Source organism: Tupaia chinensis, unplaced genomic scaffold (genome assembly GCF_000334495.1).
Source record: "Tupaia chinensis unplaced genomic scaffold, TupChi_1.0 Scaffold000231_1, whole genome shotgun sequence".
Classification (NCBI taxonomy): domain Eukaryota; kingdom Metazoa; phylum Chordata; class Mammalia; order Scandentia; family Tupaiidae; genus Tupaia; species Tupaia belangeri.
Window position 1 is genome coordinate 3,739,719 of NW_006159706.1, and position 25,181 is coordinate 3,764,899.

General features: G+C 48.8%; 1 protein-coding gene and 1 pseudogene across 2 annotated transcripts; one reads left to right on the forward strand and one right to left on the reverse strand.

Moving 5' to 3' along the window:
- KDM8 (lysine demethylase 8) lies at positions 1 to 25,181 on the reverse strand. Of its 2 annotated transcripts, XM_014587733.2 has the most exons (8): positions 25,037 to 25,181; positions 15,096 to 15,622; positions 12,442 to 12,608; positions 11,119 to 11,251; positions 7,253 to 7,297; positions 2,209 to 2,358; positions 1,221 to 1,313; positions 1 to 1,125 (listed from the first exon to the last, which is right to left on the reverse strand). In XM_014587733.2, the coding sequence occupies exons 2-8, from the start codon at positions 15,600 to 15,602 to the stop codon at positions 961 to 963; spliced, it is 1,260 nt and encodes a 419-aa protein (XP_014443219.1). In that variant the 5' UTR covers positions 15,603 to 15,622; positions 25,037 to 25,181; the 3' UTR covers positions 1 to 960. The 2 variants fall into 2 exon arrangements, with proteins under 2 accessions (XP_014443219.1, XP_006148325.1); XM_006148263.3 differs by lacking the exon at positions 25,037 to 25,181 and having other exon boundaries at positions 15,096 to 15,764.
- On the forward strand, positions 2,509 to 3,227 carry LOC106734830 (single-stranded DNA-binding protein, mitochondrial pseudogene; annotated as a pseudogene).

The following is a 25,181-nucleotide window of genomic DNA, read 5'->3' on the forward strand; positions in this document are numbered from 1 at the left end:
AGCTGTTGGAATATGCCTGCCTGTCTTTTGTCAGAAGGCTGGGAAACTCTTAATGGTTAAAACATAAAACAAAATTAACTGATGCTTACATAAACACAAGTTTCTGGAAAGCCTGAAGCCTGGGTCTCTCCCTGGCCTACAACCCTCACTGGAGAGTGGCACCCCTGAAGAGGTAGTGATGGAAAGGGGGTACTAGGTGCCAGGGATGGTTCTGCTGCTTCACTGGGAAGCCTGCAGCCAGGTGTGGGTGAAAACCCACCAAGCTATCAGACCTGTGTGCTTCTCTGTGGGCAGGTTAACGCCTCTATAGCCAGGACAGCAGAAATCTCCCACTGCCCAGTGGTGGGCCGGGCTCCTGAGCAGGCCCCTCCGCAGGTGTGCTGTGGCATCCAGCAGCCCATCATAACTGGAGCATGGGAGGACGGCAGTAATGGAGGCGAGTGGTGGTGGCAGGGGCTGTGGCACTGCCTGTGCACCCCTTCCTGCCCTCTGTGGTGAGGACCAGCACACCATTTTCCAGATGCAGGCACCAGGGGCTCAGTGAGGTGAAGTCCCTTGGCCCAAGCAACACAGGAGGTAAGCAGTGGGGCCCGGCTGACCCAGTGGCCAACCTCAGAACCCGCTTTACCACTGCACGCGTTGCCTGCCGGTCCCCAAACACTGTGAGCCTCCTGATGCCAGGCAGTCATCTCCATGGGCTCTCCTGCCTTTCTCCACACACACCCCTGACCTGGAGTGTGTCTACTTGTCCTGTGTGCCCTTCCAGGGCACTCCCCACTCTATGCCTGTCAGTGCTGGGGCTCGGATCCAGGACTGCCCCTGGGCAGAGAAGGTGTCTTCAGGGCACAGACTCAGTCTTGCTGTAGGTCCCGGGACCCAGCGCCAGGCTGGGCACAGAGCAGTGAACAGGTGGATCTGTGAAGGAAGTTCGCATTTCAGGCCTTCCAGTTCTCATCCTGCCTACGACCACCAGAAACTGACGGAGAAGCTCAGATCCAGAGCCCGCACGTAATGCCAGTGTTTGACTGGGATGAACAGGATCTCGCCAGGAGACAGGATGCAGGACAGGAATGGGGCCTTGGCAAACTTGGGGAACTTCTCTAAGTCAGGATTCTCCACATCAACCTGAAGGGAAGAAAAGAAGCCATTTGCTGGGCTACAGGGACAACGAGCAAGTGAGGGAGAGTCTGTAGTGTCACCCCGGGTCCCGGAGTTCTCACCTGGCTCGTGTTATGAAGAAGGTGTGTGTCATGGGGATACAAAGCCTCTGACTCCTGAGGGGAATACAGCCGGATGTACTTCCTCCCAATCACCTGGGAAGAGAGGAACTGGTCAGGCAGCTGGCGCCTCATCTCCCCCCGTCCCACAGACTGCAGGTCCCTGGACCCCACATCCTCCCTGCCTCCTCAGCCTTTCCACGTGCTGTTCCTTGCACTGTCTGCACCTCCCCAGCACACATGCGCTTAGAGTTCCAACAGTCTGCTTTCCTCTACCGTATGATGAGCTTCATTCCTGTGGCAAACGGAGCCTGGCACTTGGCTGTGCCAAACCAGGCACTGCTTACGAGCTTCATGTCTAACCAGGTCAGCCCTCTGGGTGGCTTACTGTCACCCCCATTTCTTAGGCAAGGAGACTGAAGCACACAGAGGTTAAGTGACCTGCCCAAGTTGACCACACTGGCAGGTGGCTGGGCTGGTGCTCAGGGCTGTCTGACTCCTGCCTCTCTTGGTCCTGACTCTTAGGACTGGTCCACTGGGCCAGAAGGATGTCCTCATTGATTAAACCTCTCTCTGCCTACAGAAACAAGGCGGCCTCAAACAGCACAGAGGCTCTTCCCTTGAAGCAGGCACATCTGCTCCTCTGAAAGGGTCTGGGGGAAAACCACCCAGTGGCAGAGAAGCCCCCTTTCCTTCCTGCAGTGCTCTTATTCTTCGAAGCTGGCCTGGTTCGGATGATGGGATGCAGGGGAGGGCAGAAGAGAGGCACAGGGGTGTATGACAGGGGCTCACCCACCCCCAAGAGTACTCCCAGCCCTGGGATCCCAGAGGGTGAGCTCTGAGCCAGGAGGGGCCACATCTGGAGAGGGCCCTACCTGGGACCTCATACCATTTTTCCTTTTTGGTCCACATCCCTTTTGGTGGTTCTGGTGTGGAAAGGGGGGTAATGGCCAGGCCATGTGGCTGGGGTAGGGAGGGGAACAACTCCAACCTGGACTAGGAAGTTCTGCTGGGGATCCTGATGAAGCGGGGAGACGGTTCCTTGGGGACCAAACCAAGCATTAATGGTGATCTCGTCCTCCTCTCCATCGCCCAGGCAGCAGTAGTCGGGGATGCTGATGTCCTGCTTTAACTCTGGGATCTGTGGGTGTCAGAGCAGACAGGAAGACTGAGCCCAGGCCTGGGACCACCAGGTCGAAGTCAACTGACGATCTGACCAAAGAGCCAGTGCACACTACTGCTGTATCCATCGGACAGGGATTTAAAAGATCAAACAAACAAGCAATATACAATGAATAGAGAAGGGCTGTACTTTTGTTTTTTATTTGTACATTTCATAGAAGAGTCTGATCTTCAAAAAGTTCATTAAAAATGTGTATTATAAAAAAAACTGCATGGATTTGAAAATTTTTTTGCACCAAAACAAACTCATACTTTAATTCCATTTTTCTATGAACCTTTTGACATCCCTTCAGTCTGTTTTCCTTTTAAAAAATCAGTTGCATCAGAAAAGACCTAAAGATTGTTAAGAAAAGAAAACTGAAGCCATGTTTTGAAGACCTATATACTTTGTCAGTTTGTAAGACATGAATCTGCAATAGCTAGCAGTCTGATTCTTGAAAGATCTCCAGATTGTGTGCAGTTATTTGGGCAAGTGAGTCAGGACCCTATCATGACACAGGTAGAAGGAAAAAAATCAATCACAATGTTTTCTTTGGTAACAAATGAGATGTGGAGATCAGGGGACAGTGTAGTGTACCAAATGGGTGATGGCAGACAGAGACAACACGGCACAGAATATCAGAATTCTGCTCAGGCCTCAGAGATGTGGCAAATCAGTATGCTAAAAAGGGGTCTTGAATTTATGTGGAAGGGGAAGTAGACTGTGGTGAATACACAGATAAAAATAATGAGAGGTGACAGGCAACAACAGTCATAGCTGATAACACTGCATTTCTGAATGATCAGACCAAAGAGAAGGTGTAGAATGGATGATGATTCTTTGGTCACTGCTTGGTACAGTCTCATTTTTCTAAAGAATTAAGTAATTTTAAAAAATCAAATAAAAGAAAAACAAAAACGGGACTAAATATTTCTCAAATCTCTGGAGAGTAAGATATTTCAAGATTGATTAATGGTGGGGGCTGGACAGTGGTGGGGGGTAAAACACGACAGGCCACATGGTGGACCCCAAAGGAAGGTTCTGGGTTCACCCCAGAGACTTAGGTACACTGGGTCTGTCTGTGCTGTGCTCCAGGAAGAAAGAAATAAATGAAAAACTATATATATCAGTTCTTAGTAACAGAATCTTAGGTTATTATTAGAAAAACTTACTAACGGTAAAGAAGTCACAATTGGTACACTTCAATTAATAAATCGGTTCTCTAAAAACCAACAACTAGGAAACTTATTTGTACTCATTGTGGTGGACTAAAAACCAACAACTAGGAAACTTATTTGTGTTTATTGTGGTGAAAGAGGGGTTAATGTACAAATTACTAAGGGAAGCAGAAGATCTCAGTACAAAAATTACAGAAATAATGAAAGCACAAAACCAGATAATACATAAAAGCCAATTAGATATGAGGAAGGGTTTCAGTCTCATTAGCAAAGAAACCCAAATTAAATCAACAATGAGTCATCATTTCCCACTAATCAAATAAGCAAAGGCTGAAAACAGTAACCGGTGGTGAGGGCGTGGCCTGGGCATTCTCTGGGGCAGGGCAGCCGGGCAGCAGCAGGTGCGTGCTCTGCCGACAGCGCCGCTGGTGAGCGGAAGGCTGGAGAGCGCTCCTGTGACCCAGCTGGGAGTGAGTTGGTGTTGGGCTGTGAAGGGGGCATCTAGGAGGGTGTGATGTGAGGGCTTGCAGATGGACGTGGGCAGCACTGCTGACTCACTTGTCCAGCCACTACCACAGACATGACGAGATGGTGCTGGAAAAATCGAGCACTCTGTCTCCGCCAGTGTTTTCTCCCACCCTGATTTCCTTCCCCAGCTCCATGCCCTCTTCTGGAGGCTCAGCACTCTGACAGTTCTGAGAAGTCCTCCTTTTGAAGGCCCAGGGTTGGCAGGGGGCATTTGTTCCCACACTTGGCAGAAACAGGGACTGGGCCCAGAAGGTGCCTCTCTTGTTGAGAGGGGCAGACTGAGGTGTGAGTTTGTGCTCTAAGAGTTCACAACACAGGGAGGGCAAGACAACATCTCTAAGCCTCAGAGCCATTTGCCAAGCCCATCAGACAATCTTGAGGTTTGGGGTGAGGCAGGGCTGCAGTAGCCTGGCCTCTGGAAAGAACCAGGATCTTGGAGTGAAGAAACCACTTCCTGACAGACCCATGGCTGGCACTATGGCTCCCTCTAGGACTGAACACACTGGAGCAGGCTGCCAGCCCTCACCTGCGGATGTCTGGATTCTTCACAAGACCCTGGATGGAACCAACAGTACTTTTGAAGATTGAAAAGTATAAAAATGGTCCCAAGATGGACTCAGGTCTGTTCAGGAAGCAAGTGCTGGCCAGTCTGAAGGGATGCCTATAGGGAGGCATCGCCCTTCCTTCAGGAGCAGCCACTGTAATTCCAGGTTGTTTGTTAAGAAATCAAGTGGCCGCCTAGAAAGGCTAGAATGTTCTCCTCCTGGGATCCTGGGCCCAGGTGATGCTGTTCTGTTCTAACAGTCTCTGAAATCACCTCCGCAGAAATGCTGGAAAGCTGCTGTGTCTGCTGCTTACGCTAACAAAGCAGCTCACAGTCTGAGGTTCCTGGTGCTGTGGGCATCCTCGAGCTATTTAAAAGATTGCAAAGGCCGCTCAGAACCTCTGGCCTCTATCACCACACACACTGTTGCTTCAGGCTGGGATGAAGCAGATCTGGCCCTGACGGTGCCAAGCAGAAACTCTGATTGGTTCCTGATGACATCACGAGGATTTCTGAGAGGTGACTGGTTGACTAGATCATGTAATCAGAATCACAGGCCAATGACTCAGAGTTCCCGAGAGAACAGATGCTCCCCAGATGCGATTGAAATTGGAAGGCAGGCCTAAAATGATAGCCAAAATCTTCTCAAACCTGGTGTCCATGGGAGGAAAATCAATGAGGCTTTTGGGCAAGAATTTGGTGGGAGCCACTGAGATTCCCTTTCTGTAGGCAGAGAAGGACCCAGAAAACTGCTTGTGCCATGCTGCATGAGGACCCAGGCTCGAGGCTGCTCAGAGGTCCCCGAAGGTGCTCTGAACAGCAGAGGTGAAAACACACCTCTAGGGACCCGAGGTGAAGACCCAGGTGGCCCTCCACTAGTGGAAACACCCCTGTGACCTTTGCCTTCTACTCCTGGCTACACTTCCTCTCATCCTGGTGGGATATAAAAGGGCTGCTCCAGCACAAGGTCAAGTGTAACCATGGTCCCCACCATGGCTGCCTGTCCCGGGAGAAGCCATGCCCTAGTACGACTGAGGGCAGGGGACAGGTGGTCTTGGGTCATGCAGTAGGGGCCTGATCAGTTAGAATCCCCATTTCTTCACTTAGCAGTGGAGTAGGCAGGACTTGTAAGTCCCAGTCTAGGGAGGTCACCCACCACACTCTGCTCCTTTAACTTCGGGCATGGAGGCTCACTGATCTGCCACAGCCCCAGCTGGGCCTGGGTGACCAGGTCAGGAAGGGGAGTGAGGGCAGCCCTGGCCCAGACACAGCAGCTGGATAGCTCCCTGGGCCTCAGCCTCAAAGCCTCAGAGACCCTCTCAAGTTAGAGCTTAGGAAGGCAGGGGGGAGAAGGTGGAATGCGGTCTCAGACTTACCTGGTCAAAGAGCTGGTGCTGAGCAAGGTACCCGACGTCCCTCGCCTAATGCACAGGAGAAAAACCAGAGGTGACACAGCTAGTCGTGAGTGGGGATGGACAGACACCTGATGATGCTGCCGCTGTTTAGCGGCTTTCAGCTCCCACCTGTGCCAACCACCTAGTGACAACGGTCCCCACTCCGTTCTGCATGGTCTCCTCCTGCAATGCAGGAGCTAATGTTACTGGTGCCTCATGGGCAGGCCTGGAAACCCAAAACCTCATGTTGCCTCTGCCTCTAGGGGTGCCCGAGCAAGTCACTGTGTGCTCCTGAAGTTGTTTCCACAAAAGAAAAATAAGGGGACCACACACACAAGGGTGATAGCTTAAAAAGAAAAATGGCACTAATACCATATTGTAAAAAACTATTAAGTTAATTTTATCTATTATTACTATTTTAAAGTTTGCTGTAGGGCACATGTACTCACCAGAGAGAGACAGAGACAGAGAAAAGGACAGTGAGAAAGCAAGCTGCTAGGTCTGGGACTCGAACCGCATTTGGCCATATGGGGTCCAGTGACTTAATATGCCACGTCACCTGTGGCTCCTTTATGTATTACTTGGAAATTGATTTTTCAGCCTAATTCGTACATATCTGACTCACTCTTTTGATGGCTACGTAATATTACGTGAACAGGAAACAACATTATTCATTCAACTACTTGTAGACAAACTGGTTGTTATGCCACAGCTTCTCAACAGACAGCCTGATAGCCAGGTCCTCGCATGTATGTGGTATTACTCCTGGCTACACTTCCTCTCATCCTGGTGGGATATAAAAGGGCTGCTCCAGCACAAGGTCAAGTGTAACCATGGTCCCCACCATGGCTGCCTGTCCCGGGAGAAGCCATGCCCTAGTACGACTGAGGGCAGGGGACAGGTGGTCTTGGGTCATGCAGTAGGGGCCTGATCAGTTAGAATCCCCATTTCTTCACTTAGCAGTGGAGTAGGCAGGACTTGTAAGTCCCAGTCTAGGGAGGTCACCCACCACACTCTGCTCCTTTAACTTCGGGCATGGAGGCTCACTGATCTGCCACAGCCCCAGCTGGGCCTGGGTGACCAGGTCAGGAAGGGGAGTGAGGGCAGCCCTGGCCCAGACACAGCAGCTGGATAGCTCCCTGGGCCTCAGCCTCAAAGCCTCAGAGACCCTCTCAAGTTAGAGCTTAGGAAGGCAGGGGGGAGAAGGTGGAATGCGGTCTCAGACTTACCTGGTCAAAGAGCTGGTGCTGAGCAAGGTACCCGACGTCCCTCGCCTAATGCACAGGAGAAAAACCAGAGGTGACACAGCTAGTCGTGAGTGGGGATGGACAGACACCTGATGATGCTGCCGCTGTTTAGCGGCTTTCAGCTCCCACCTGTGCCAACCACCTAGTGACAACGGTCCCCACTCCGTTCTGCATGGTCTCCTCCTGCAATGCAGGAGCTAATGTTACTGGTGCCTCATGGGCAGGCCTGGAAACCCAAAACCTCATGTTGCCTCTGCCTCTAGGGGTGCCCGAGCAAGTCACTGTGTGCTCCTGAAGTTGTTTCCACAAAAGAAAAATAAGGGGACCACACACACAAGGGTGATAGCTTAAAAAGAAAAATGGCACTAATACCATATTGTAAAAAACTATTAAGTTAATTTTATCTATTATTACTATTTTAAAGTTTGCTGTAGGGCACATGTACTCACCAGAGAGAGACAGAGACAGAGAAAAGGACAGTGAGAAAGCAAGCTGCTAGGTCTGGGACTCGAACCGCATTTGGCCATATTGGGTCCAGTGACTTAATATGCCACGTCACCTGTGGCTCCTTTATGTATTACTTGGAAATTGATTTTTCAGCCTAATTCGTACATATCTGACTCACTCTTTTGATGGCTACGTAATATTACGTGAACAGGAAACAACATTATTCATTCAACTACTTGTAGACAAACTGGTTGTTATGCCACAGCTTCTCAACAGACAGCCTGATAGCCAGGTCCTCGCATGTATGTGGTATAGGCTTAAAAAAGTCAAGGGTATGAGTAACAATCTGAATTGTTACTGCCAGGTTATTTGTTATTTCCCCCCAAATTAAATTATTTGTACCTTTACCAGCAGTTAAAATGAGCACCCATTTTCCTGTCTTTACCTGCATTATGTATTACCGTTTTGTGAAAATGTTTGCCAGTTGGATGGATGAAAAGATCAGGCCCCAGTGTTTGAGGAGTTCTCTGAAGAAGGCTGAAGGGGCAGAGCAGCCACTCACCTCACCTGTGGCAGAGGGGAATGAGCAGGCTTTGCCTGAGCAGCTTTGAGAGGCTCTCTCAGCTTGGGAGCAGAGCAAGGCCCCTCTCCAGGACTTGCCTCGAATTTCTGTCCCTTCCATTCTTTCTTAAAAAAAAGACTTCACAATCCACCAAGCCAAAGGGTGCTAACGGCTACATGGACAAGCACTGGCCATGCTGTGCTGAGAGCTTTGCATGTTTTAATCTTCACGATGCTGGGGCTGTGAGTTCTGCATTAGCAACCTCTGATTAATCCCAACTAAACCTAACTGACCGGCTGTCAAGGTGCTGATGATGGGTGGGGTTAAGTGACCAGCCAAGGACAAATGGGGACAGGCAGGACTTGCCCCGTGTTCCCTGCCCACAGGCCTGCCACTCACCACCCTGTAGACTGCCCCTCTGTACCTCTTTGCACTGGAAGTCAAGTTTCCACCTAGCAGGGCCGACAGCAAGGCCCTTCCACCCAGGCTCATTGCTAAAAGCCTACGTGGATGGGGGAACTTGGTACTTCTCTAGGTCATGGGCTCTTTTCCCAGGCCTCTAGGAGATAGGGGACTTAGATGTGGAAGTGAGGTGGGGAGTTGGGCCAGCTCATAGCTAGGTGGTTAAAGCAGCTGGACCCTGCATGGCTGACTACATGGTTCAAGTCCTAGGCCCAGCGATTTGAAAAACATGCTGGGCACGTGCATGTACATGCCCAAAATCCCGACAGAGGGAGAAATGGAGAAGGGATTGTGGCATGACCATTTCAGTAGGGGAATGAGCAGGCTTTGCCTGAGCAGCTTTGAGAGGCTCTCTCAGCTTGGGAGCAGAGCAAGGCCCCTCTCCAGGACTTGCCTCGAATTTCTGTCCCTTCCATTCTTTCTTAAAAAAAAGACTTCACAATCCACCAAGCCAAAGGGTGCTAACGGCTACATGGACAAGCACTGGCCATGCTGTGCTGAGAGCTTTGCATGTTTTAATCTTCACGATGCTGGGGCTGTGAGTTCTGCATTAGCAACCTCTGATTAATCCCAACTAAACCTAACTGACCGGCTGTCAAGGTGCTGATGATGGGTGGGGTTAAGTGACCAGCCAAGGACAAATGGGGACAGGCAGGACTTGCCCCGTGTTCCCTGCCCACAGGCCTGCCACTCACCACCCTGTAGACTGCCCCTCTGTACCTCTTTGCACTGGAAGTCAAGTTTCCACCTAGCAGGGCCGACAGCAAGGCCCTTCCACCCAGGCTCATTGCTAAAAGCCTACGTGGATGGGGGAACTTGGTACTTCTCTAGGTCATGGGCTCTTTTCCCAGGCCTCTAGGAGATAGGGGACTTAGATGTGGAAGTGAGGTGGGGAGTTGGGCCAGCTCATAGCTAGGTGGTTAAAGCAGCTGGACCCTGCATGGCTGACTACATGGTTCAAGTCCTAGGCCCAGCGATTTGAAAAACATGCTGGGCACGTGCATGTACATGCCCAAAATCCCGACAGAGGGAGAAATGGAGAAGGGATTGTGGCATGACCATTTCAGTGTGTGTGTGTGTGTGAGTGCTTTCTTGTTTTCCCTCTCTCCGTCTTTGTCTCTCTCTAGAGAGAGCACACACCCTCTGGCAAATTAAAACAAATGAAACAAGGAGAATGGAGTGGGGAGTACAGAGGCAGGAATGGAAAGATGTCTGTGGGCCAGCGAAGGCCATGGCCCAGAGGACTGCAGTGAGTGTCTGGAAGAGGCTGGGAGTTCAAGGGTGAAAGAGGGGGGCTTCAGGGGGCCCCTTAGGAGTTCACACTTCCAGTGTGGTAGTGGTCTGGGCTCTGATAGCAGAGGTCCGTGGTCAGCCTGATGAGAACTCTGCGGGGTCCAGGCCGGGGCTCCTGGGGAGCTGGGCTGTGGGGAGTATGCAGTAGCCTGCAGAGTGCCACACTCAATCTCCCTCCCATGCAGGACATAGATCTGGGCAGGCAGCTCCTCCCCCTAGGGGCCTGTGTCCCCATGACAGGCCTGGCTTAGTCCCAGCCCACAGAATGGTTTGGAGTCTCAAGGGCCAATCTATGTTCTCTGCCCCAGGGACTCAGGAAGAGGAAGCTACCCTCTGTCTCCCTGCCAAAAACCTGAAAGAACACATATACAGTTGCTATGGAACTGGGTCTGGTGGTTCCTCAAAGGGGTTAAACACAGGAGTTTCTGTATGACCCAGCAATTCCACTCCCAGCGTGTTCCTAAAAGAAATGGAAACCTTCACACAAACACCTGTACGTGGGTGGTCAGGCAGCGCTTCACAGTAACCAAAAAGTGGTGACAACCCGAGTGCTCGTCAGTGGATGGACGGATAAACGAACCGTGATGTATCTGATAATGAGAGGGTACTCAGCCACAGGAGGGCATGACACACTGACAGGCGACGGCAAGGGGAAACCTTGGAAACCTCATGCTGAGTGAAAGAAGCCGGAAATAAAAGGCTGCATCTCGTATGACTCCACTGATAGGAAATGGGCAGAATGGGCAAATCGTGGAGACAAAAGGCAGATTAGCCGGGGGAAGGGAGATGGGAAATGACTAACGAGGACGGGGTTTCGTGTGGGGTGATGAAAATGTTCTAGAATTAGATAGTGCTGATAGTTATATAACCTCATGAATACACTAGAAACCACTGAACTGTACCAAAAACAAAAGGACCTGAACTGGATCCTTCTGTCTTGCCATTGAGCTGCTTGCACAGCGGCTTTGTGTCTGGCTCTGGCCACGGACTTCCAGACGACCCCTCGGACTCACCCAGGGTGAGCTGCCGGATGGCTTGTGCTCCCTGCCGTGTAGGTACGGGGGGAGGTGTGCACACAGCTTACCTCATTCACGATGTATTTGTTGATGAACTCACTGACTGTCATGAGCCTCTGGGACCACTCTTCGTCTGTGTACCTGGAACCAACTTCCACTGGGACGGTTCTGCAGCCAGCCACCTCGTGGATGTACTCCAAGCTGTCAGAGACAAGGCCATCACCACAACTGCTGCCATCACCACAACTGCTGCCATCACCACAACTGCTGCCATCACCACAACTGCTACCATCACTGTCTCCATCATGCATGTTTGTTGGGCATGGTGTTGAGTGCGCTTGACAGTTGGTCCCCTGTAATCTTACAAAACCTCACGAGGTAGACAGCACTGTAATCCTTTATTCCACGGAATGGAGACTCAAGATGCAGGGAGGTGAGGTTCCCAGGCCAAGGTCACACAGCTAACACACAGGGCTGTGTAGCTTTGCAAACATATCTAATAAACCTGGCTTGCCTGGCTGAGCTATTTCCCTCCCTTCTCTCTGCTGGCCTTGTTACTCAGCTGAGATGCCTTACTTACTGTGCACAGTATGTGTGTGTGAGAGACAGGCACAGAGAGACAAGTTCCTGTTCTCTAAACTCCGGTGCCCTGAGACTAGCTCCAGGCCTCATCAGCCACAGACCATGGGAACTTTAGCAAATCACTTAACCTGAGTCCCTGTTCCCCATGTATAAAGTGGGAGTGATGACAAAGCCTGGTCCATGGGAACCAGGGAGGACAAGATGAGACAAAGCCTGGCAAGGGCCTGTGCTGGCACCTGGTTCACAGTGAAGCTCATGACGATGTTTGTTGAGACTATGGCTCTGCAGGCAGAATTCTCCCACGTGAGTCTCGGTGGGAACCACTCCCTCTACAAAACCTCTGTGGAACGACTCGGCCAGCCTGCCTTGAGACACAACTCCGCATTTCCAGAGTCAGGCACAGCCGTGGCACTATGGCCACTCTCCTGCTGCCTGAGCCATCTCCACCCCGAGTCTGAGGTGGGACTAGAAGCAGACACATGGAGACAGAAAACACAAAAGACCTCGGGACCCTGGAGAAAGAGGGGCTGTCTTCTGGGCTATTTCTATGCTTATCTTCAGGGTCCTGAGAAGGTCCGCAACATTTCTAAAATCCTGCAAAATTGCATAAACTTCTCAGGAGACCGGCCCCTGCTGTAGGAAGTTCGAATCTTCTGACCTGGCACACGAATTGGTGTTCAGCCCCTTGGCTGGTAGTGAAGTGTCTTCCAGGCTATGCTGATTTGGGGATGGTGGAAAGAGGAATTCAGGGAGTCCTAGGGAACAGGAAAATGGAAGAGGGCCCTCACCACCTTTCAGTGACCACCCACCTCCACTTCTTCATGCACGGCCAGTGGTCAGCCACGCCCTCTAAGATCACAGGTCTCTCTGGAACCAAAAAATGCTTCCTGAAATACTGGAGGGACGGACAGCGAAGCCGGGGGACTGTGCTTTCCAACGTCACATCTGGAATCGAACCTTGCTCATTTCTTGCCTTCTGTTTAAAACAAACAAAAAATCAAAATGGCAACAACCTCAGAAAGTCCAAATTGGAGGATTTCCAGTAGGAATCTGCACCAATGGCAGGAGAGCTTTGATGTTGCTAATAACAGTAATGACTACCCTTGCTGGCATTACTGATCCTCCTATCTGCTATCTCCTATCATCTCCTTTCAAGGTGTTTTTTCTTTTGCCATTTCATTAAAGATGTTTTCCTATTATAAAAGTAACACACTGCTTTTGTGGCAATTCTGCAGTAAAGGAAAACTTACGATCCCCAACTTCACCACCTGGAGTGAAAGCATTTCTGTCCCTATATGTTCCTTCCCACCCTTCCTCCATATGCATCTCCTGAACCACAGTAAGAAGAGTCACCATGAATATGCCGCCCACCTCTCCCATCCAGTCACTGGCCTAAGCAGTTCCCACGCTGTTTTCAGCCCTTGCAGTGGCTTAGCAGTGGCTGTGCCACACTAATGGGGCAATCATCTCCTAATGGCACCTGAGTCACATCCCTGAGCCTCGATTTCCTTACCTGCTGGGAAACAAGGCCACAAGTGTGAAGTACCCAGGACCACCTGGCACAGACGAGCTCCCTTCTCTACACACTGTCCCAGTCCTCTAAGCTGGGCTTTGACTTTCATACACCTCCTCGTCGAGGAGGGCTTTCCTGACTCCCCATCAAAAGCAGCCCCGCGTGCTGCTCACTACCTGAGAGAAAAAGTGTCCTTCTGCCACTGAGAACATGTGCTCCAGAAGGGCGGGCAGGGCTGTCCTGTGCGTCACACTCAGTCCTGGCATGTCTCCTAGGCAAGGAAGCTGAGGGGGCACAGAGAGGCCAAGACACTGGCCCAAGTCACAGACAGCAGGTGGCAGCGTGGGATCTGAACCCAGCCAGGCTGACTCCGGAGCCTTTGCTACATACACTGCTCCACACCAAGGGGACAGTCCGGGCCATGAGGTCACCTACATATTCCCATGGGACAGACTTGGTGGAGGAAGGACAGTGTGCACCCTAAGGCCAAAGGGGATAGATAGTTGCCCCTTGATCTGCATGTCTGTTCTGCCCTGTAAAAAGGCAACCGTTCCCTTGGCCCCACAGTACCCTCGACAACATCAGGTTATAAAACCTGATTTGTTAATCAAATAGCCAAAGTCGGCTGCCTCCCTGTTTCTGCTATTTGCATTTACTTTTTTTAACCAGAGGTGAGGCTGAACGTTTTCCCACATGTTTGTTTAACAGATCTATTTCCGTTCTGTGAACTGTCTGTTTATGTTCCTGGTCTTTGACCTCCTGGGGCTCAAGTTGTTTCCGTATTGATTTGTATAATTCCTTGCATAATAGAGATATTCATTCTCTGGTTTACTGGAAATGTTGGCCACATGCATTCATCACATGCGCGTTTAATGACTTCCATTTGCATTTTTCTTAAATAAAAATAATATTTATTACAGGAAATTCTGATGACATAAATATTTAGAAAAACGTCAAAAACATCCCATGATTTCATTAGTCAGTGTTCAATAAATACTCTCTTAGTCTTTTCTTCTGAGGATCAGCTCTCTGCCAATTTACAAACAAGGACACGGAGGCTCGCAGGAGGTAGATGCCTTGGGTGGAGGGGCTGTACGTGGGGTCTGTGGGCCGGCATTGAGATTTGAACCTCTTGTGCCTGGAGGGTGCATTAAAATATCAGTTAACATGCCAGGTATATATGTGCCTGTGATCTGAGGACACACGCTGGAGACAGATCATGGCATCAAGACCCTGCTGGGTGCACTGCCTCTCTTGTCTCTTGCTCAGAGAGGAAACAAATGAACTTTTAAAAAAGTATCCAAAGTGACAAAGCTATGGATCTGAGGGCCTGTAGTCGTGGGAGCAGATTAGCTAGTGGCATCTCATCTAAACTCAGCAGCACAGAGCTGGGGCGCCCAGGAAAGTGGGTGGCTTGTCCACACCAGACTGAGACGAGGCTGGCCGAAATGGGCACAGCTGTCACTCACACGATCCCGTCAAGCTGTTCCTCTCAGGAGCCACTAAGTCCCCTCTCTCCCTTTCTTGAAAGGGCACTGCTTTTGCACACACTGGGATAAAATACTTTTTCCTATTGAGAAAATGGACTGAGTTGCTCCATTTCCCTCCATAGAGATGTTATTTTCAGCTTGCATGGGTGAGTGCCTAGAAGTCTCACTCCAGGGAGAGCTGACCTGGTGCTTCTAGGAAAACGGGGCCGTGGGACTGTTAGAAAGCTCAGGGGCGGGACCAGCAGGTGGCATGGTGGTTAAGGTGCTGGACACTCCCACATGGCTGACCGCGGTTCGAGTACCGGACCTGGTGGCTTGCTTTCTTACTTTCCCTCTCTCTCTCTCTCTGTGTCTCTCTCTGGTCAAATTAAAATAAATGAATGAATAAATAAAATTAAATAAATAAATATTAGAAAAAAAAAGAAAGAAAGAAAGCTCAGGGGCTGTCTCACTCACATACCTTGGTGCAGGGCTGCTCCTGGGCTGAGCCTTGGGAGGGTCTTTTTCCAGAAAGAAGGTGAGACTGGAGGATGGCAGCAACTTTAATGAGGATGTCCCCAAGGATGGCCGCCCCCATCAGCAGGCCCATGTCACAGGCCCTCAGGGCTGCAGCCACGGAGGTGGCATCCCCAGATGCCTCACACAGACACAGGGCTTTCAGAAGGCAGCCGAAGGCATAGACCCGCCGCCAGTCCTTGTCCACGTCCCTCCAGGCCCTGGTATTGAGCTTCTCCCAGGAGTAGTCCAGGATCGCCTCACTCGTCTGCAGACACTCGGCCCTCTGGCCGCCGTAGAAGAGCTCCGTGGCCTGCTGCAGCAGCATCAGCACGCTGTGCTCCACCTTCTCGCCCAGCTCCAGCTTCAGCTCTTCCTTACTGTGCGGCAGGAGTGCCCTGAGGGCCTCCTGGAGGCCTGCTCCCACCAGGGGGTCTTCAAGATAGTGGGTGTCTTCTGCCATTTGGGCCATGCCAGCTGTCAGACGAGTGCCTGGAGGAGGGGAGATGAGAGTTAGAGACCAGGTAGAGACCCACAGCTTCCCACACTTCATCTACAGCGATTTTCACAAATGGTCTTCTCCGTAGGGCTGCCATCAATCTGAGGTCAGGGCCGGGCACACCTGGCACTCAGAGAACCCTGGATAATGTCTGTTCCGAGAGGAATGTGCATTGTCCTCCTCTGGAATGCTTTCAACACCCCTCTGCCTGGCAAACTCTTCTATCTGACCTTTGAGGCCCACCTTAAATGGTACCCTAGATGAAGCCTGCCAAGATTGACAGTGTTTTATGTTCCCACGGCCCTTGACCTCTTCTTCTCTCCTTGTCACAATGTACTACAAAAACTAGCCTTCATGTCTATCTCTCCAAACTGAACTGGACTGGGAGCTCCTCCAGGACAAGAACATATCACATTTCTCTGCGTTTCCTTAGAGCCTAAAAGCAGTCTAGTTCATAGTAGGCACTCAGTAAAGGTATTGAAGGAACCATCGAAATCTTAAGTTCACCAGAAGAAGCCTGGAAATAAATAAAATCTACACAGTAAAGAAAATGATCATAGTTGGCATTTTTTGTGGCATCAACCTGGGCATCTCACGTGGGTGGCAGCTGGTCTTTAGGAACAGATTCTAAAATGTGAATAGGCTCCAATGTGTACAAGCAACCAGGATGATCAATTTGTGCCACTCTGTTCTAGCTGGTATGCTAACAGTTGTAGTATCTCCTCTCTCATTTGATGCTAAGATAGACAGCATAATGCTTTTTGCAGAGAATTCTCTATTAGGGGGTCAATAAACATTTTTTTTTTTTTTGGTAAAGGGCTAGATATTAATTATTTTAGGCTTTGCAGGTCATGCAGTCATTGTTGCCTACTCTGCCAGATAGTGTGAAAGTGGGCATACACCATCTGTAAACAAAGGCACAGCTGGGTTCCAATAAAACTTTGTTTACAAAAACAGCCAGTGGGCCTGATGTGAACTGCCAGTCTCTGCTCTATGCTAGCTAAAATCCTTTGTCTTCTTTCCAGGCACAGAGTTAGGCCAATTTCCCAGTTTCACTGCAATTAGACATGATCGTATAAGTTCCAGCTAATGTAAATGGATGTCACTCTGAGGCCTGGCTCTTAAACACCTCCTCACACACCTCCACACACGCTCCCTACCCACTGGCTGGGAATGAATTGAGGCTCTAGGGGATGACAGAGGTCAAAGGTGGAAGGAAGTTGTCTCTTGGAGAAGAGCTGCCTGGGAAGACCACCCAGACAGAAATATCCTTGCTGGAGCAAGACAAACTTGATCGGGCTCAGACACTGAAGTGCAGATCAAGTGCGTTGCAGCAGTTAGCTTGCCCTGACCAGTCCAGTAACATCTTTCTACTGTTGTTATTATTTCTCTTTTTTAAAAAAAGATTTATTAAATTTTCTTTATTCATTCATTTATTTTAATTTGGTCAGAGAGAGACACAAGTGGGGTGGGGGGCGGGGAGAGAAAGAAGCCACCAAGTCCAGGACCCTACCATGGTCAGTCATGTGGGAGCGCCCAGTGTCTTAACCACCATGCCTCCTGCTGGCCCCTGTTATTGTTATTTCTAATAATGCCTCTCTTCCCATTTCCTAATCCTTAGAACCTAGGAATTTTACCTAACATGGGAAAAGAGATTTTACAGGTGTGATTAAGGATAAGGCCTGAAGATTGGAAGAGTTTCCTGGATTATCTATGTGGGCTCCATGTAACACATGCATCCCTAGAAGGCCCTTTCCTGGCTAAAGTTAGAGCCAGAGGGACAGGTAATTACAGAAGAATGGTCAGAGATAATGCAGTGCTGCTAAACTGCAAGACAGAGGCAAGGAGCACAAGTCAAGGAACGTAAGCAGCTTTTAGAAGCTGGAAAAGGCAAATAACTGGGTTCTTTGTGACAGCCCCAGAAAGAAACGCAGCACCGCCAGGATCTTGACTCAGCCTGTTAAGAGCTGGGTCAAACCTTGCCCTACAGATCTGTAAGATAATATATTTGGTTGTTTTAAGCCACCAAGTTTATGGTAATTTGTTATAGCAGCAAGAGAAAAAGAATACAACTTGCTCCAAACCAAGAGAATAGGGCAAAGGTGATGGGATATCACTTCTGTGTTTAGGTTCCATAAGATAATGTGCATCTTGTTAGCAGATTCTCTCTACTGCCTTCTTGGCTTGCAGGTGCTAACAAAGCCAGTGGTCATGTTGGAGAGGCCCACATGGCAAAGAAATGAGGGTGGCCTAGAGCCACCGGCAGGTGAGGAACTGAGGGCCTCAACCCAAAAGCCCTCCAGGAATTGAAGTCTACCAACAGCTACAGGAACTTGGATTCTTGTCCAGTTGAGCCTTCGGATGAGAACTGAGCCCTGACCCCACAAAACTGCAGTCTTGTAAGGGAACCTGAGGCAGAGGACCCAGGTAAGCCATGGATACTCCAGACCCATGGAAATGTGTGTGGTTTGAAGTCACTAAATTCATGTGATTTGTTATGCAGCAATATATCTACTTAATACCCCTACCTAGATTTCCTGGATACCCTGGGACTCAGGTGGTAACTCACACAGCAGAACAGGAAACAGCATGGCTTCTGTTAGCTCTGTGTACAGAAAAGTCAGCAGCACACATGGAAACAGACACATATGATGGATGCTGGGGACGTGGCCCTTGAAGGTGGGCTGGAACCTCCATCCCTATCCAGGGGCTCCATTTTAGCATATTCCTCCCTGCTCCAAGCTCAGAAATAACAATAATGGCAAGCAGAGAACTGCGAGTATTACAAGGATTCACTCATTTAACCCTCACAATGACTCCACAATGCTGATAACATGCCTACAAAGCATTTACTATAAACCAGGAATGAGTTAAACATTTTATACATCACTTTTTTATTTTAAAGGTTTTTGCCATAGGGCACATGTGCTCAACAGAAAGAGAGAAAGAGAGAGAGAGACAGAGAGAGAGAGACAGAGAGAGACAGAGACAGAGAGAAAAAGAGAGAGAGAGAAAGTGAGAAATTACCCCTCCAGGGTGAATGGCCATGCCACAATCTGTTTTCTTCTTAGGATTCTGGGTATGTTTGCAGGTGTGCTTGGCATGATTTTCAAACTGCTGAGTTCAGGATTTGAACCACAGTTGGCTATGTGGGAATCTAACAACTTAACTACCACACCATGTGCTGGCCCCTAAATATCACTCTTAATGTTTAATACTATTGTTCCCATTTTGTAGATAAGGAAGCTAAAAGCAGAGAAGTGAAACAACTTGCCCCAAGTAATTTAGCTAGTAAAATGGTAGAGCAGAGATTTTTGAAATTCTATCTGGCTCCAAAATCCATGATCTTATGGGTCAAAGAACTAAGCCACAAGGTCATGAGCCAGCACATGATGAAGCTGGGAACCTGAGCTGTTCAATTCTCAAGAAAATTCTGTGAGGAAGGATTTACTATCCCCCTCCCCCATAGGTGAAAGAACCCTACAACTTTACAGAAGGTAAGGACATATCTTTCTCATTTGTTCTATTGGGTCTTTGGAAAAGTCACGTCGTACTTTTCTATGTATGTCTATGCAAAAATGTGTCATGACTTTTCTTAGCCCAGTAATTTTGAAGTACTTCTTCCTAGGCCTGTCCTAAAGGAAAAGCAATGATTTAAGAGTTGTTCTTCGTCTCACAGGCTGCACCATGGTTTCCCAACCATTCCTTCCCCTCTAATTTTAATTTGTTCCTCATAATTCTGTGAGGCAGACAGGACTGTGACCATTTTCCCTACTTCTCACCCTCCTATTTTGCTGATGAGGAAAATAAAGGCAAGATAATAACTGAAATGACTTGCTCCAAGTCCCATGGGCAGTCATTGTGCAGACAGGGCTTAAACTCCAGTCAGTATCGGTGCCCTTTTCTGTGTGCCATTCTTTATATACAAAAATGCTTTATCTCACATATTCCTCACAATCCTATCACATGAGGTTTTTACAGATGAATAAAGTGAGATTTCAGAGGTTAAGTGACTTGTCCAACAGTACACAGTAAGTGGCTGTGTTGACCAGAACACTCTTTGGCTTCAAGAGTGAGGACTACATCAGCTTTTTAGACCTTTGTATCCACAGGCCCAGCTCAGTCCTTGGTTTATAATGAATATCCCTCCCAGTTTGTTCAGTGGCCGATGGCACTCAGAGACCTAGTGGCTTGGCCTCAACCAGTCAGGATAGTTCTTATCTCTAGTCTCCCACAGGGTTCATAAATGTTTTATGTTGGCCTGAAAGTCTTCTTGGAGGCTTTTGCAGTCAAACCTTCCAGCATGGTCTTATCCACTAGCTTGTGTAAGATAGCACACAAGACCCATAGACTGAGTGGCCTCACAGCTCATCCCCTGGGTCTTATGCGAGTCTTACAAAGAAACAACAAGGTATCATCTTGAGCATCCAAAGATTGGAGAGGTCTTATGTCCTGGCTTCTCATAAAGGCCTATAAGAGGGGCTCCTGAGAGCACTTATTTGCCTTTGTACAAAAGTGGCTTCCACTGAGGCCTCATGTACCTGATTTGAAAACTAGTCTCTAAGTGACATAAAATGGCCTCCCAGAGGACTTCAAATGGGCTACAAACTAGTTCCCTGGGATGTAGATTACGGACTTTATAATCTTGGGTTCCAGGGTGTCCTTATAAAATGGCCCCTTGCAGGGCTCATTCTGGCCTTACAAAGCCAGCTTCTCAATGAGGGTTCACGGGTTGCTTTGTAACCTAGGTTCCCCCAAGTGACCTCAGGTACTGCTTTGCAAACTGGCCTCCAAAGTGGCCTCCCGTGCTGCTTTATAACCTGGCCTCTCAAGGTGGTTTCACATCTGGTCTTCATAAAGTAGCCTCATTAGGCGGCCTATGTACTATTTTGCAAACGGGCCTGGGAAAGGACCTCATATTGAAGACCATGTATAAAATCATTCTGGAAAAGGGTCTCAAGTTGGGCTGTATAAAACTGTCTCGTCTTTGCCACATGAAATAGCTTCAGTAAAACTTTTTTAAAAAATGCATTTTTCTGGGACCAGCACTTAGCGTAATGGCTATGTCGCTGGACTCCCATGTAGTCGTCCGCAGTTCGCGTCCTGGACCCGGTGGCTTAAAACTCACGCTGGGCACGTGTGTGTGCGTGTCCAAGATCCCGAGAGGAGAATGGAGGAGAAGGGATTGTGGCGTGGCCATCCCCCCTGGGTGGTGATTCTTGCTTTCTGTCTCCCTGTCTCTCTGTCTGTCTGGCAAGCGCATGTGCCTTATAGCAAAAACCTCTTCAAAAAAAAAAAAAAGCATTGTTTTTTAGTGAACGTCCTCATAAAAAATCCTTCAGAGATCCTTATGATGGTGCTGTATAACAGTCTCCTAGACATGGGAGTTTCAGGACAGCTGTGACTTTCAGTTTTCAAAGTAGCTTTTCATGGGCCTCTGTATTAGCCACTTGAAATGGCCTCTCAAAGGCCTCCCAATTGATCTTAAACACTAGCGTCCTTCAGGGCCTTATGTTGGCAGAATGAAGAAACTTCCCATGGTGAAGTGGCATGCTGGCCATATCAGTTTTACAGCCTGGTTGCACAGACTTCCCAGAACCTCACACTTTGGCCTTTTAAACAGTTGCCACATCAAACGGCCTTAGGGAAAGGAGCCACATCCTGGCTGAGGAAAGCCTTCCAAAGTAGCCTATGACCCGTTTTAAAAACCAGCCTTCTTATAGATTGGGGCTTGTCTGAAAGTCAGGTTAAATTGGGTCTTGTCCTAGTTCTACAAACCAATCTTCTGTGGTTTCTTCGTAGTGCTGGGAAAGTTTGCTATATCAATCAACCCTCTGGGAAGCAGCCTCATGTTGGCTCCTGTTAGCCATGTGATATGGCCCATAGGAGAATGAGCCTTAGGCCGGGTTAAACACTTTCATGTTGGCTCTCCCGAAGAATCTTCTAGAGGAGCTGGCCTCATATGGGCTATTACGAAATAGACTCTACACAAGCAACCATTTGAAATGGCCATCCAGTGAAGTCAAGTTTAGGTTACATGAAACTGCCTTTCTAAACAGCCCCATGACCAGGCTTTACAAATCCGTCTGTTATTCCCCCACATACCTGTCTGATTAGAAAGGCTTCTTCATACTGTATGAAGCAGCTTTCCAGAAGGGAGCAGTCTGAGTATCTTGGTAGCCAAACTTTATTGACTGGTCTTCTGGAACCCCTCACTCAACTGTCTTTTATAAAAAGTATACTAAACAATACTCTGGAGCGAGTCAAGTATCAAGAAGTGTACTATAGTTTGGATGATCCCCCAAACTTTGTGTGTTGGGACTTAGTTGTACTAAGTGAAAACTTAATCCCGTCATGGTGTCCCAGGATGCTCCTTTGGGTGTGATAAGGTCATGAGGTTGGGGCCCCTGTGATTGAGTTCTGGTGGGTTCACTCAAAGGGAAAGGGAAAGGAGATCAGAATTGGCAGAAACTTAAAGGCAGTCACTCTGCTCAACATCCTGCCCTCTGCCAAGTTGTAGCCTCATCAGCTGGCCCTAAACCTTCAAACTGTGGGCTGAATGAACTTTGATTCTTATGAATCACCCACTTTCATGCATGGTCTAATACAATGTATGAAAGTCTTTTAGAATGGTACCACAGACTGGCTTTTAAATTGCCCTCCCAGAGCTCCATATAAAAGGGTTTGCTGTGAGTTGTACAGACAGCTTCCTAGTGGTCAAGTATTGGTGAGTTAACTATATAATTTACCATCCAAATTAGGATGCTATTAATATTTATGACTGGGGCCGGCCCCACAGCCTAATGGTTAAGGAAGGCAGACTTTACATAGCTGACCTCAGCTTGAATCCTGGCCCCAGCTGCTTGAAAAACACACCAGGCACACATATGTGTGTCCACATCCCACTTTGGGGGATGCTTTCTTCATCTCTCACCAGCAACTGCATACACCCTCTGGTGATGAAAAGGCATTTATTCCCGAACAAGTAAGAAACTGACAAGCATATTCCAGGCAAACTGACCCCTAGAGTCACCAAACATGGGCCATATGAAAAAGCCTGAGTGGTCTTTATTCTCACTTCACAAGTCAGTCTCCCAGAACTCAATGGATATTGGCCTTAAAGGACCATTTGTCGGTTACAGAAGCCTTTTTCTGAAGGTAGACAAACAGCCTGAGTGGTCATGCCCTGACTTTGTAAACTGGCCTTCCAGGGTGCCACCTGTAGTGACCTCATGAAATGGGACAGCTTTTAAGGGAAGGTCAGGTACTGACTGCATAAAATAACTTTCCTCAGGGGCCTTAACAATTCAGCCCCTAAAAACGCCTTACATAAAGGCTTGTTGGTGTATGAGATGATAATCTTGAAAAGGGGGTCAGGATAAAGGCTGTATGAGCTATCCTCTCAGAACAGTTTATTCTGGCTTTATAAATCAGCCTAAGATGAACCTTACAAAAGGCTGATCTTTGGTGGTATGAAGCAGAAAGAATCCAAGTACACGCTGTATATAACAGTCCTAATGGACTCAGGTCTTGGTTTCATAAACCCACCATGAAGATTTCACTATATAATCTAGCCTTCAGTTTGCTGTTTAATAAACAGCCTAAGTAGGTGCCTGTTGGTTGGAAGATACATTCTTCTAGGAAGCTACCCTACCACCATTCCGGAATTCTCCTAAAACAATTTTTAGTTTTTTTTTTTTTTTAAGAAGTATTTATGGGGACCAGCAGTTAGCATAATGGCTATGTCACTGGACTACCATGTGGTTGACCGTGGTTTGAGTCTCAGACCCAGTGGCTTAAACTCATATGTCAGGTGTGTGTGCGTGCGTGCTTAAGATCCTGAGAGGAGAATGGAGAAGGGATTGCAGTGTGGATATCCTCCCTTGGGGGGTGATTTCTTGCTTTCTATCTCTCTGTCTCTGTCTTTCTGGTGAGCATATGTGCCCTATAACAAAACTCTTTTATTATAATTATTATTCTTTAATTTGACCAGAGAGAGGAAAGAGCGAGAGAGACAGAGAAAAAGGGAAAGTGAGAAAGCAAGCCACCTGGTCCAGGACTTGAACCGTGGTCAGTCATGTGGGAGTACAGCACCACAATCACCAAGGCACCTGTTGGCCCCCATGATTTTCAGTTTTTTTGATTGCTAGAGGGTAGTGTCCTCACCAGAGACAGAAAAAGCACACTCTGGTGGGGGGGGTGGTCATGCTGCAATCTCTTCTTGTCTTTTGGGAGTTGGGGCATAAATGGATACACATGCCCACTGGGTTTTCTGTGCTAATGAAGTGGGATTGGTACCTTGGCCAGCCACGTGGGATCCAGCTCCCTTAACCTTTAGGCTACTGGGTCACCCACTTAGGTTATTTTTAAAAATGAGCTCCTGAAAAGCACACCAGAATAGCTGGCTCAGTAAAATTGGCTAAGAACCTTACCATGATTCCCAGAGGATCTCAGGTTGGTCATAAACAGCAGTCACCATGCTGGTCACTAGAAAGGCTTCCCAAATGGGTTCCAGGATATAAAGGTCTCTTTCTGGCTTTTGGGAAGGGAATGCCTAGTTTTGCAATTTTTTTCACTTTTATTGAGGCAGTATTACACAAAAAAGAGACAATCGACAGTCTTGCGGAACTTCCCGGTAAGGTTTGGGACATTTCTCATTGACCGCCTTATCCAATGGCACAAGTTGTGAGGCTTTGCCAAGGGCCACACAGACAGACTCAGGTTGGGCCCAGGGTGTGACCTTAAGCTTTCTACCTAACCTTTCTGAGCACGGTGACTTACTGTTGGTGGCTTCTGAGGAAGGCAAAGTACACTAATGCTGAGTTACTTCTTGCCGCATTACAAAAACGTCTCCTCCAAGCGCTCACACACCTGAGCCCACCGGGTCCCCACGCCAACCTTCCAACCCGAGGCCTCACCCTTCCTCTCCCAAGTCCCTTCCCTAGGGCTGCATTTCTCGAGGCTCATTCAGAATCCCACGGCTCAAACGGCCCCATTCTGTTCAACTGCAAGTCGACGAAGTACAGAGAACCCCGAGCAATAAAAATACGACAAACGCAGAGTCGAGGGTCACTCTAGAGTCACACGAAACAGACACTGAACTGCACAAACGCAAAATGGCGTGCCACAGGACGGCAGCACACATGCGCGGAACCACTGTCATAGCACACTACGCAGGCGCGAGTTTCCCTAGCTGGCGCAGCAGGAGCCCAAGAGTGGTGGCTAAACTACGTTCGCAGAGCGCATGAGCGTGGCTCGAGTCGTTCTGGATCTCTAAAGCGCATGCGTGAGCGTCCTTTCCTCCCTTTCCTGTTAGCATGGTGTGTGGTCAGTGCTTCCCTCCCTGCCCGACCCCTCCACGTCTAAGGAGGCAGAACTGCCCACGTTCTCGAGTTGCTCAGACGAACCTCTTGTGTTTGGACGGTGTCGCGTCGCCCTGGGCCTGGCGACGATTTGTTCCGTTTGGTTCGGGCACTGTGGCTGTCTCCTGCCAGTCGGAGGCTCGCACAAGGAGTATCGACCATTCACAGCTCGCCTGATCACGCCTCAGAG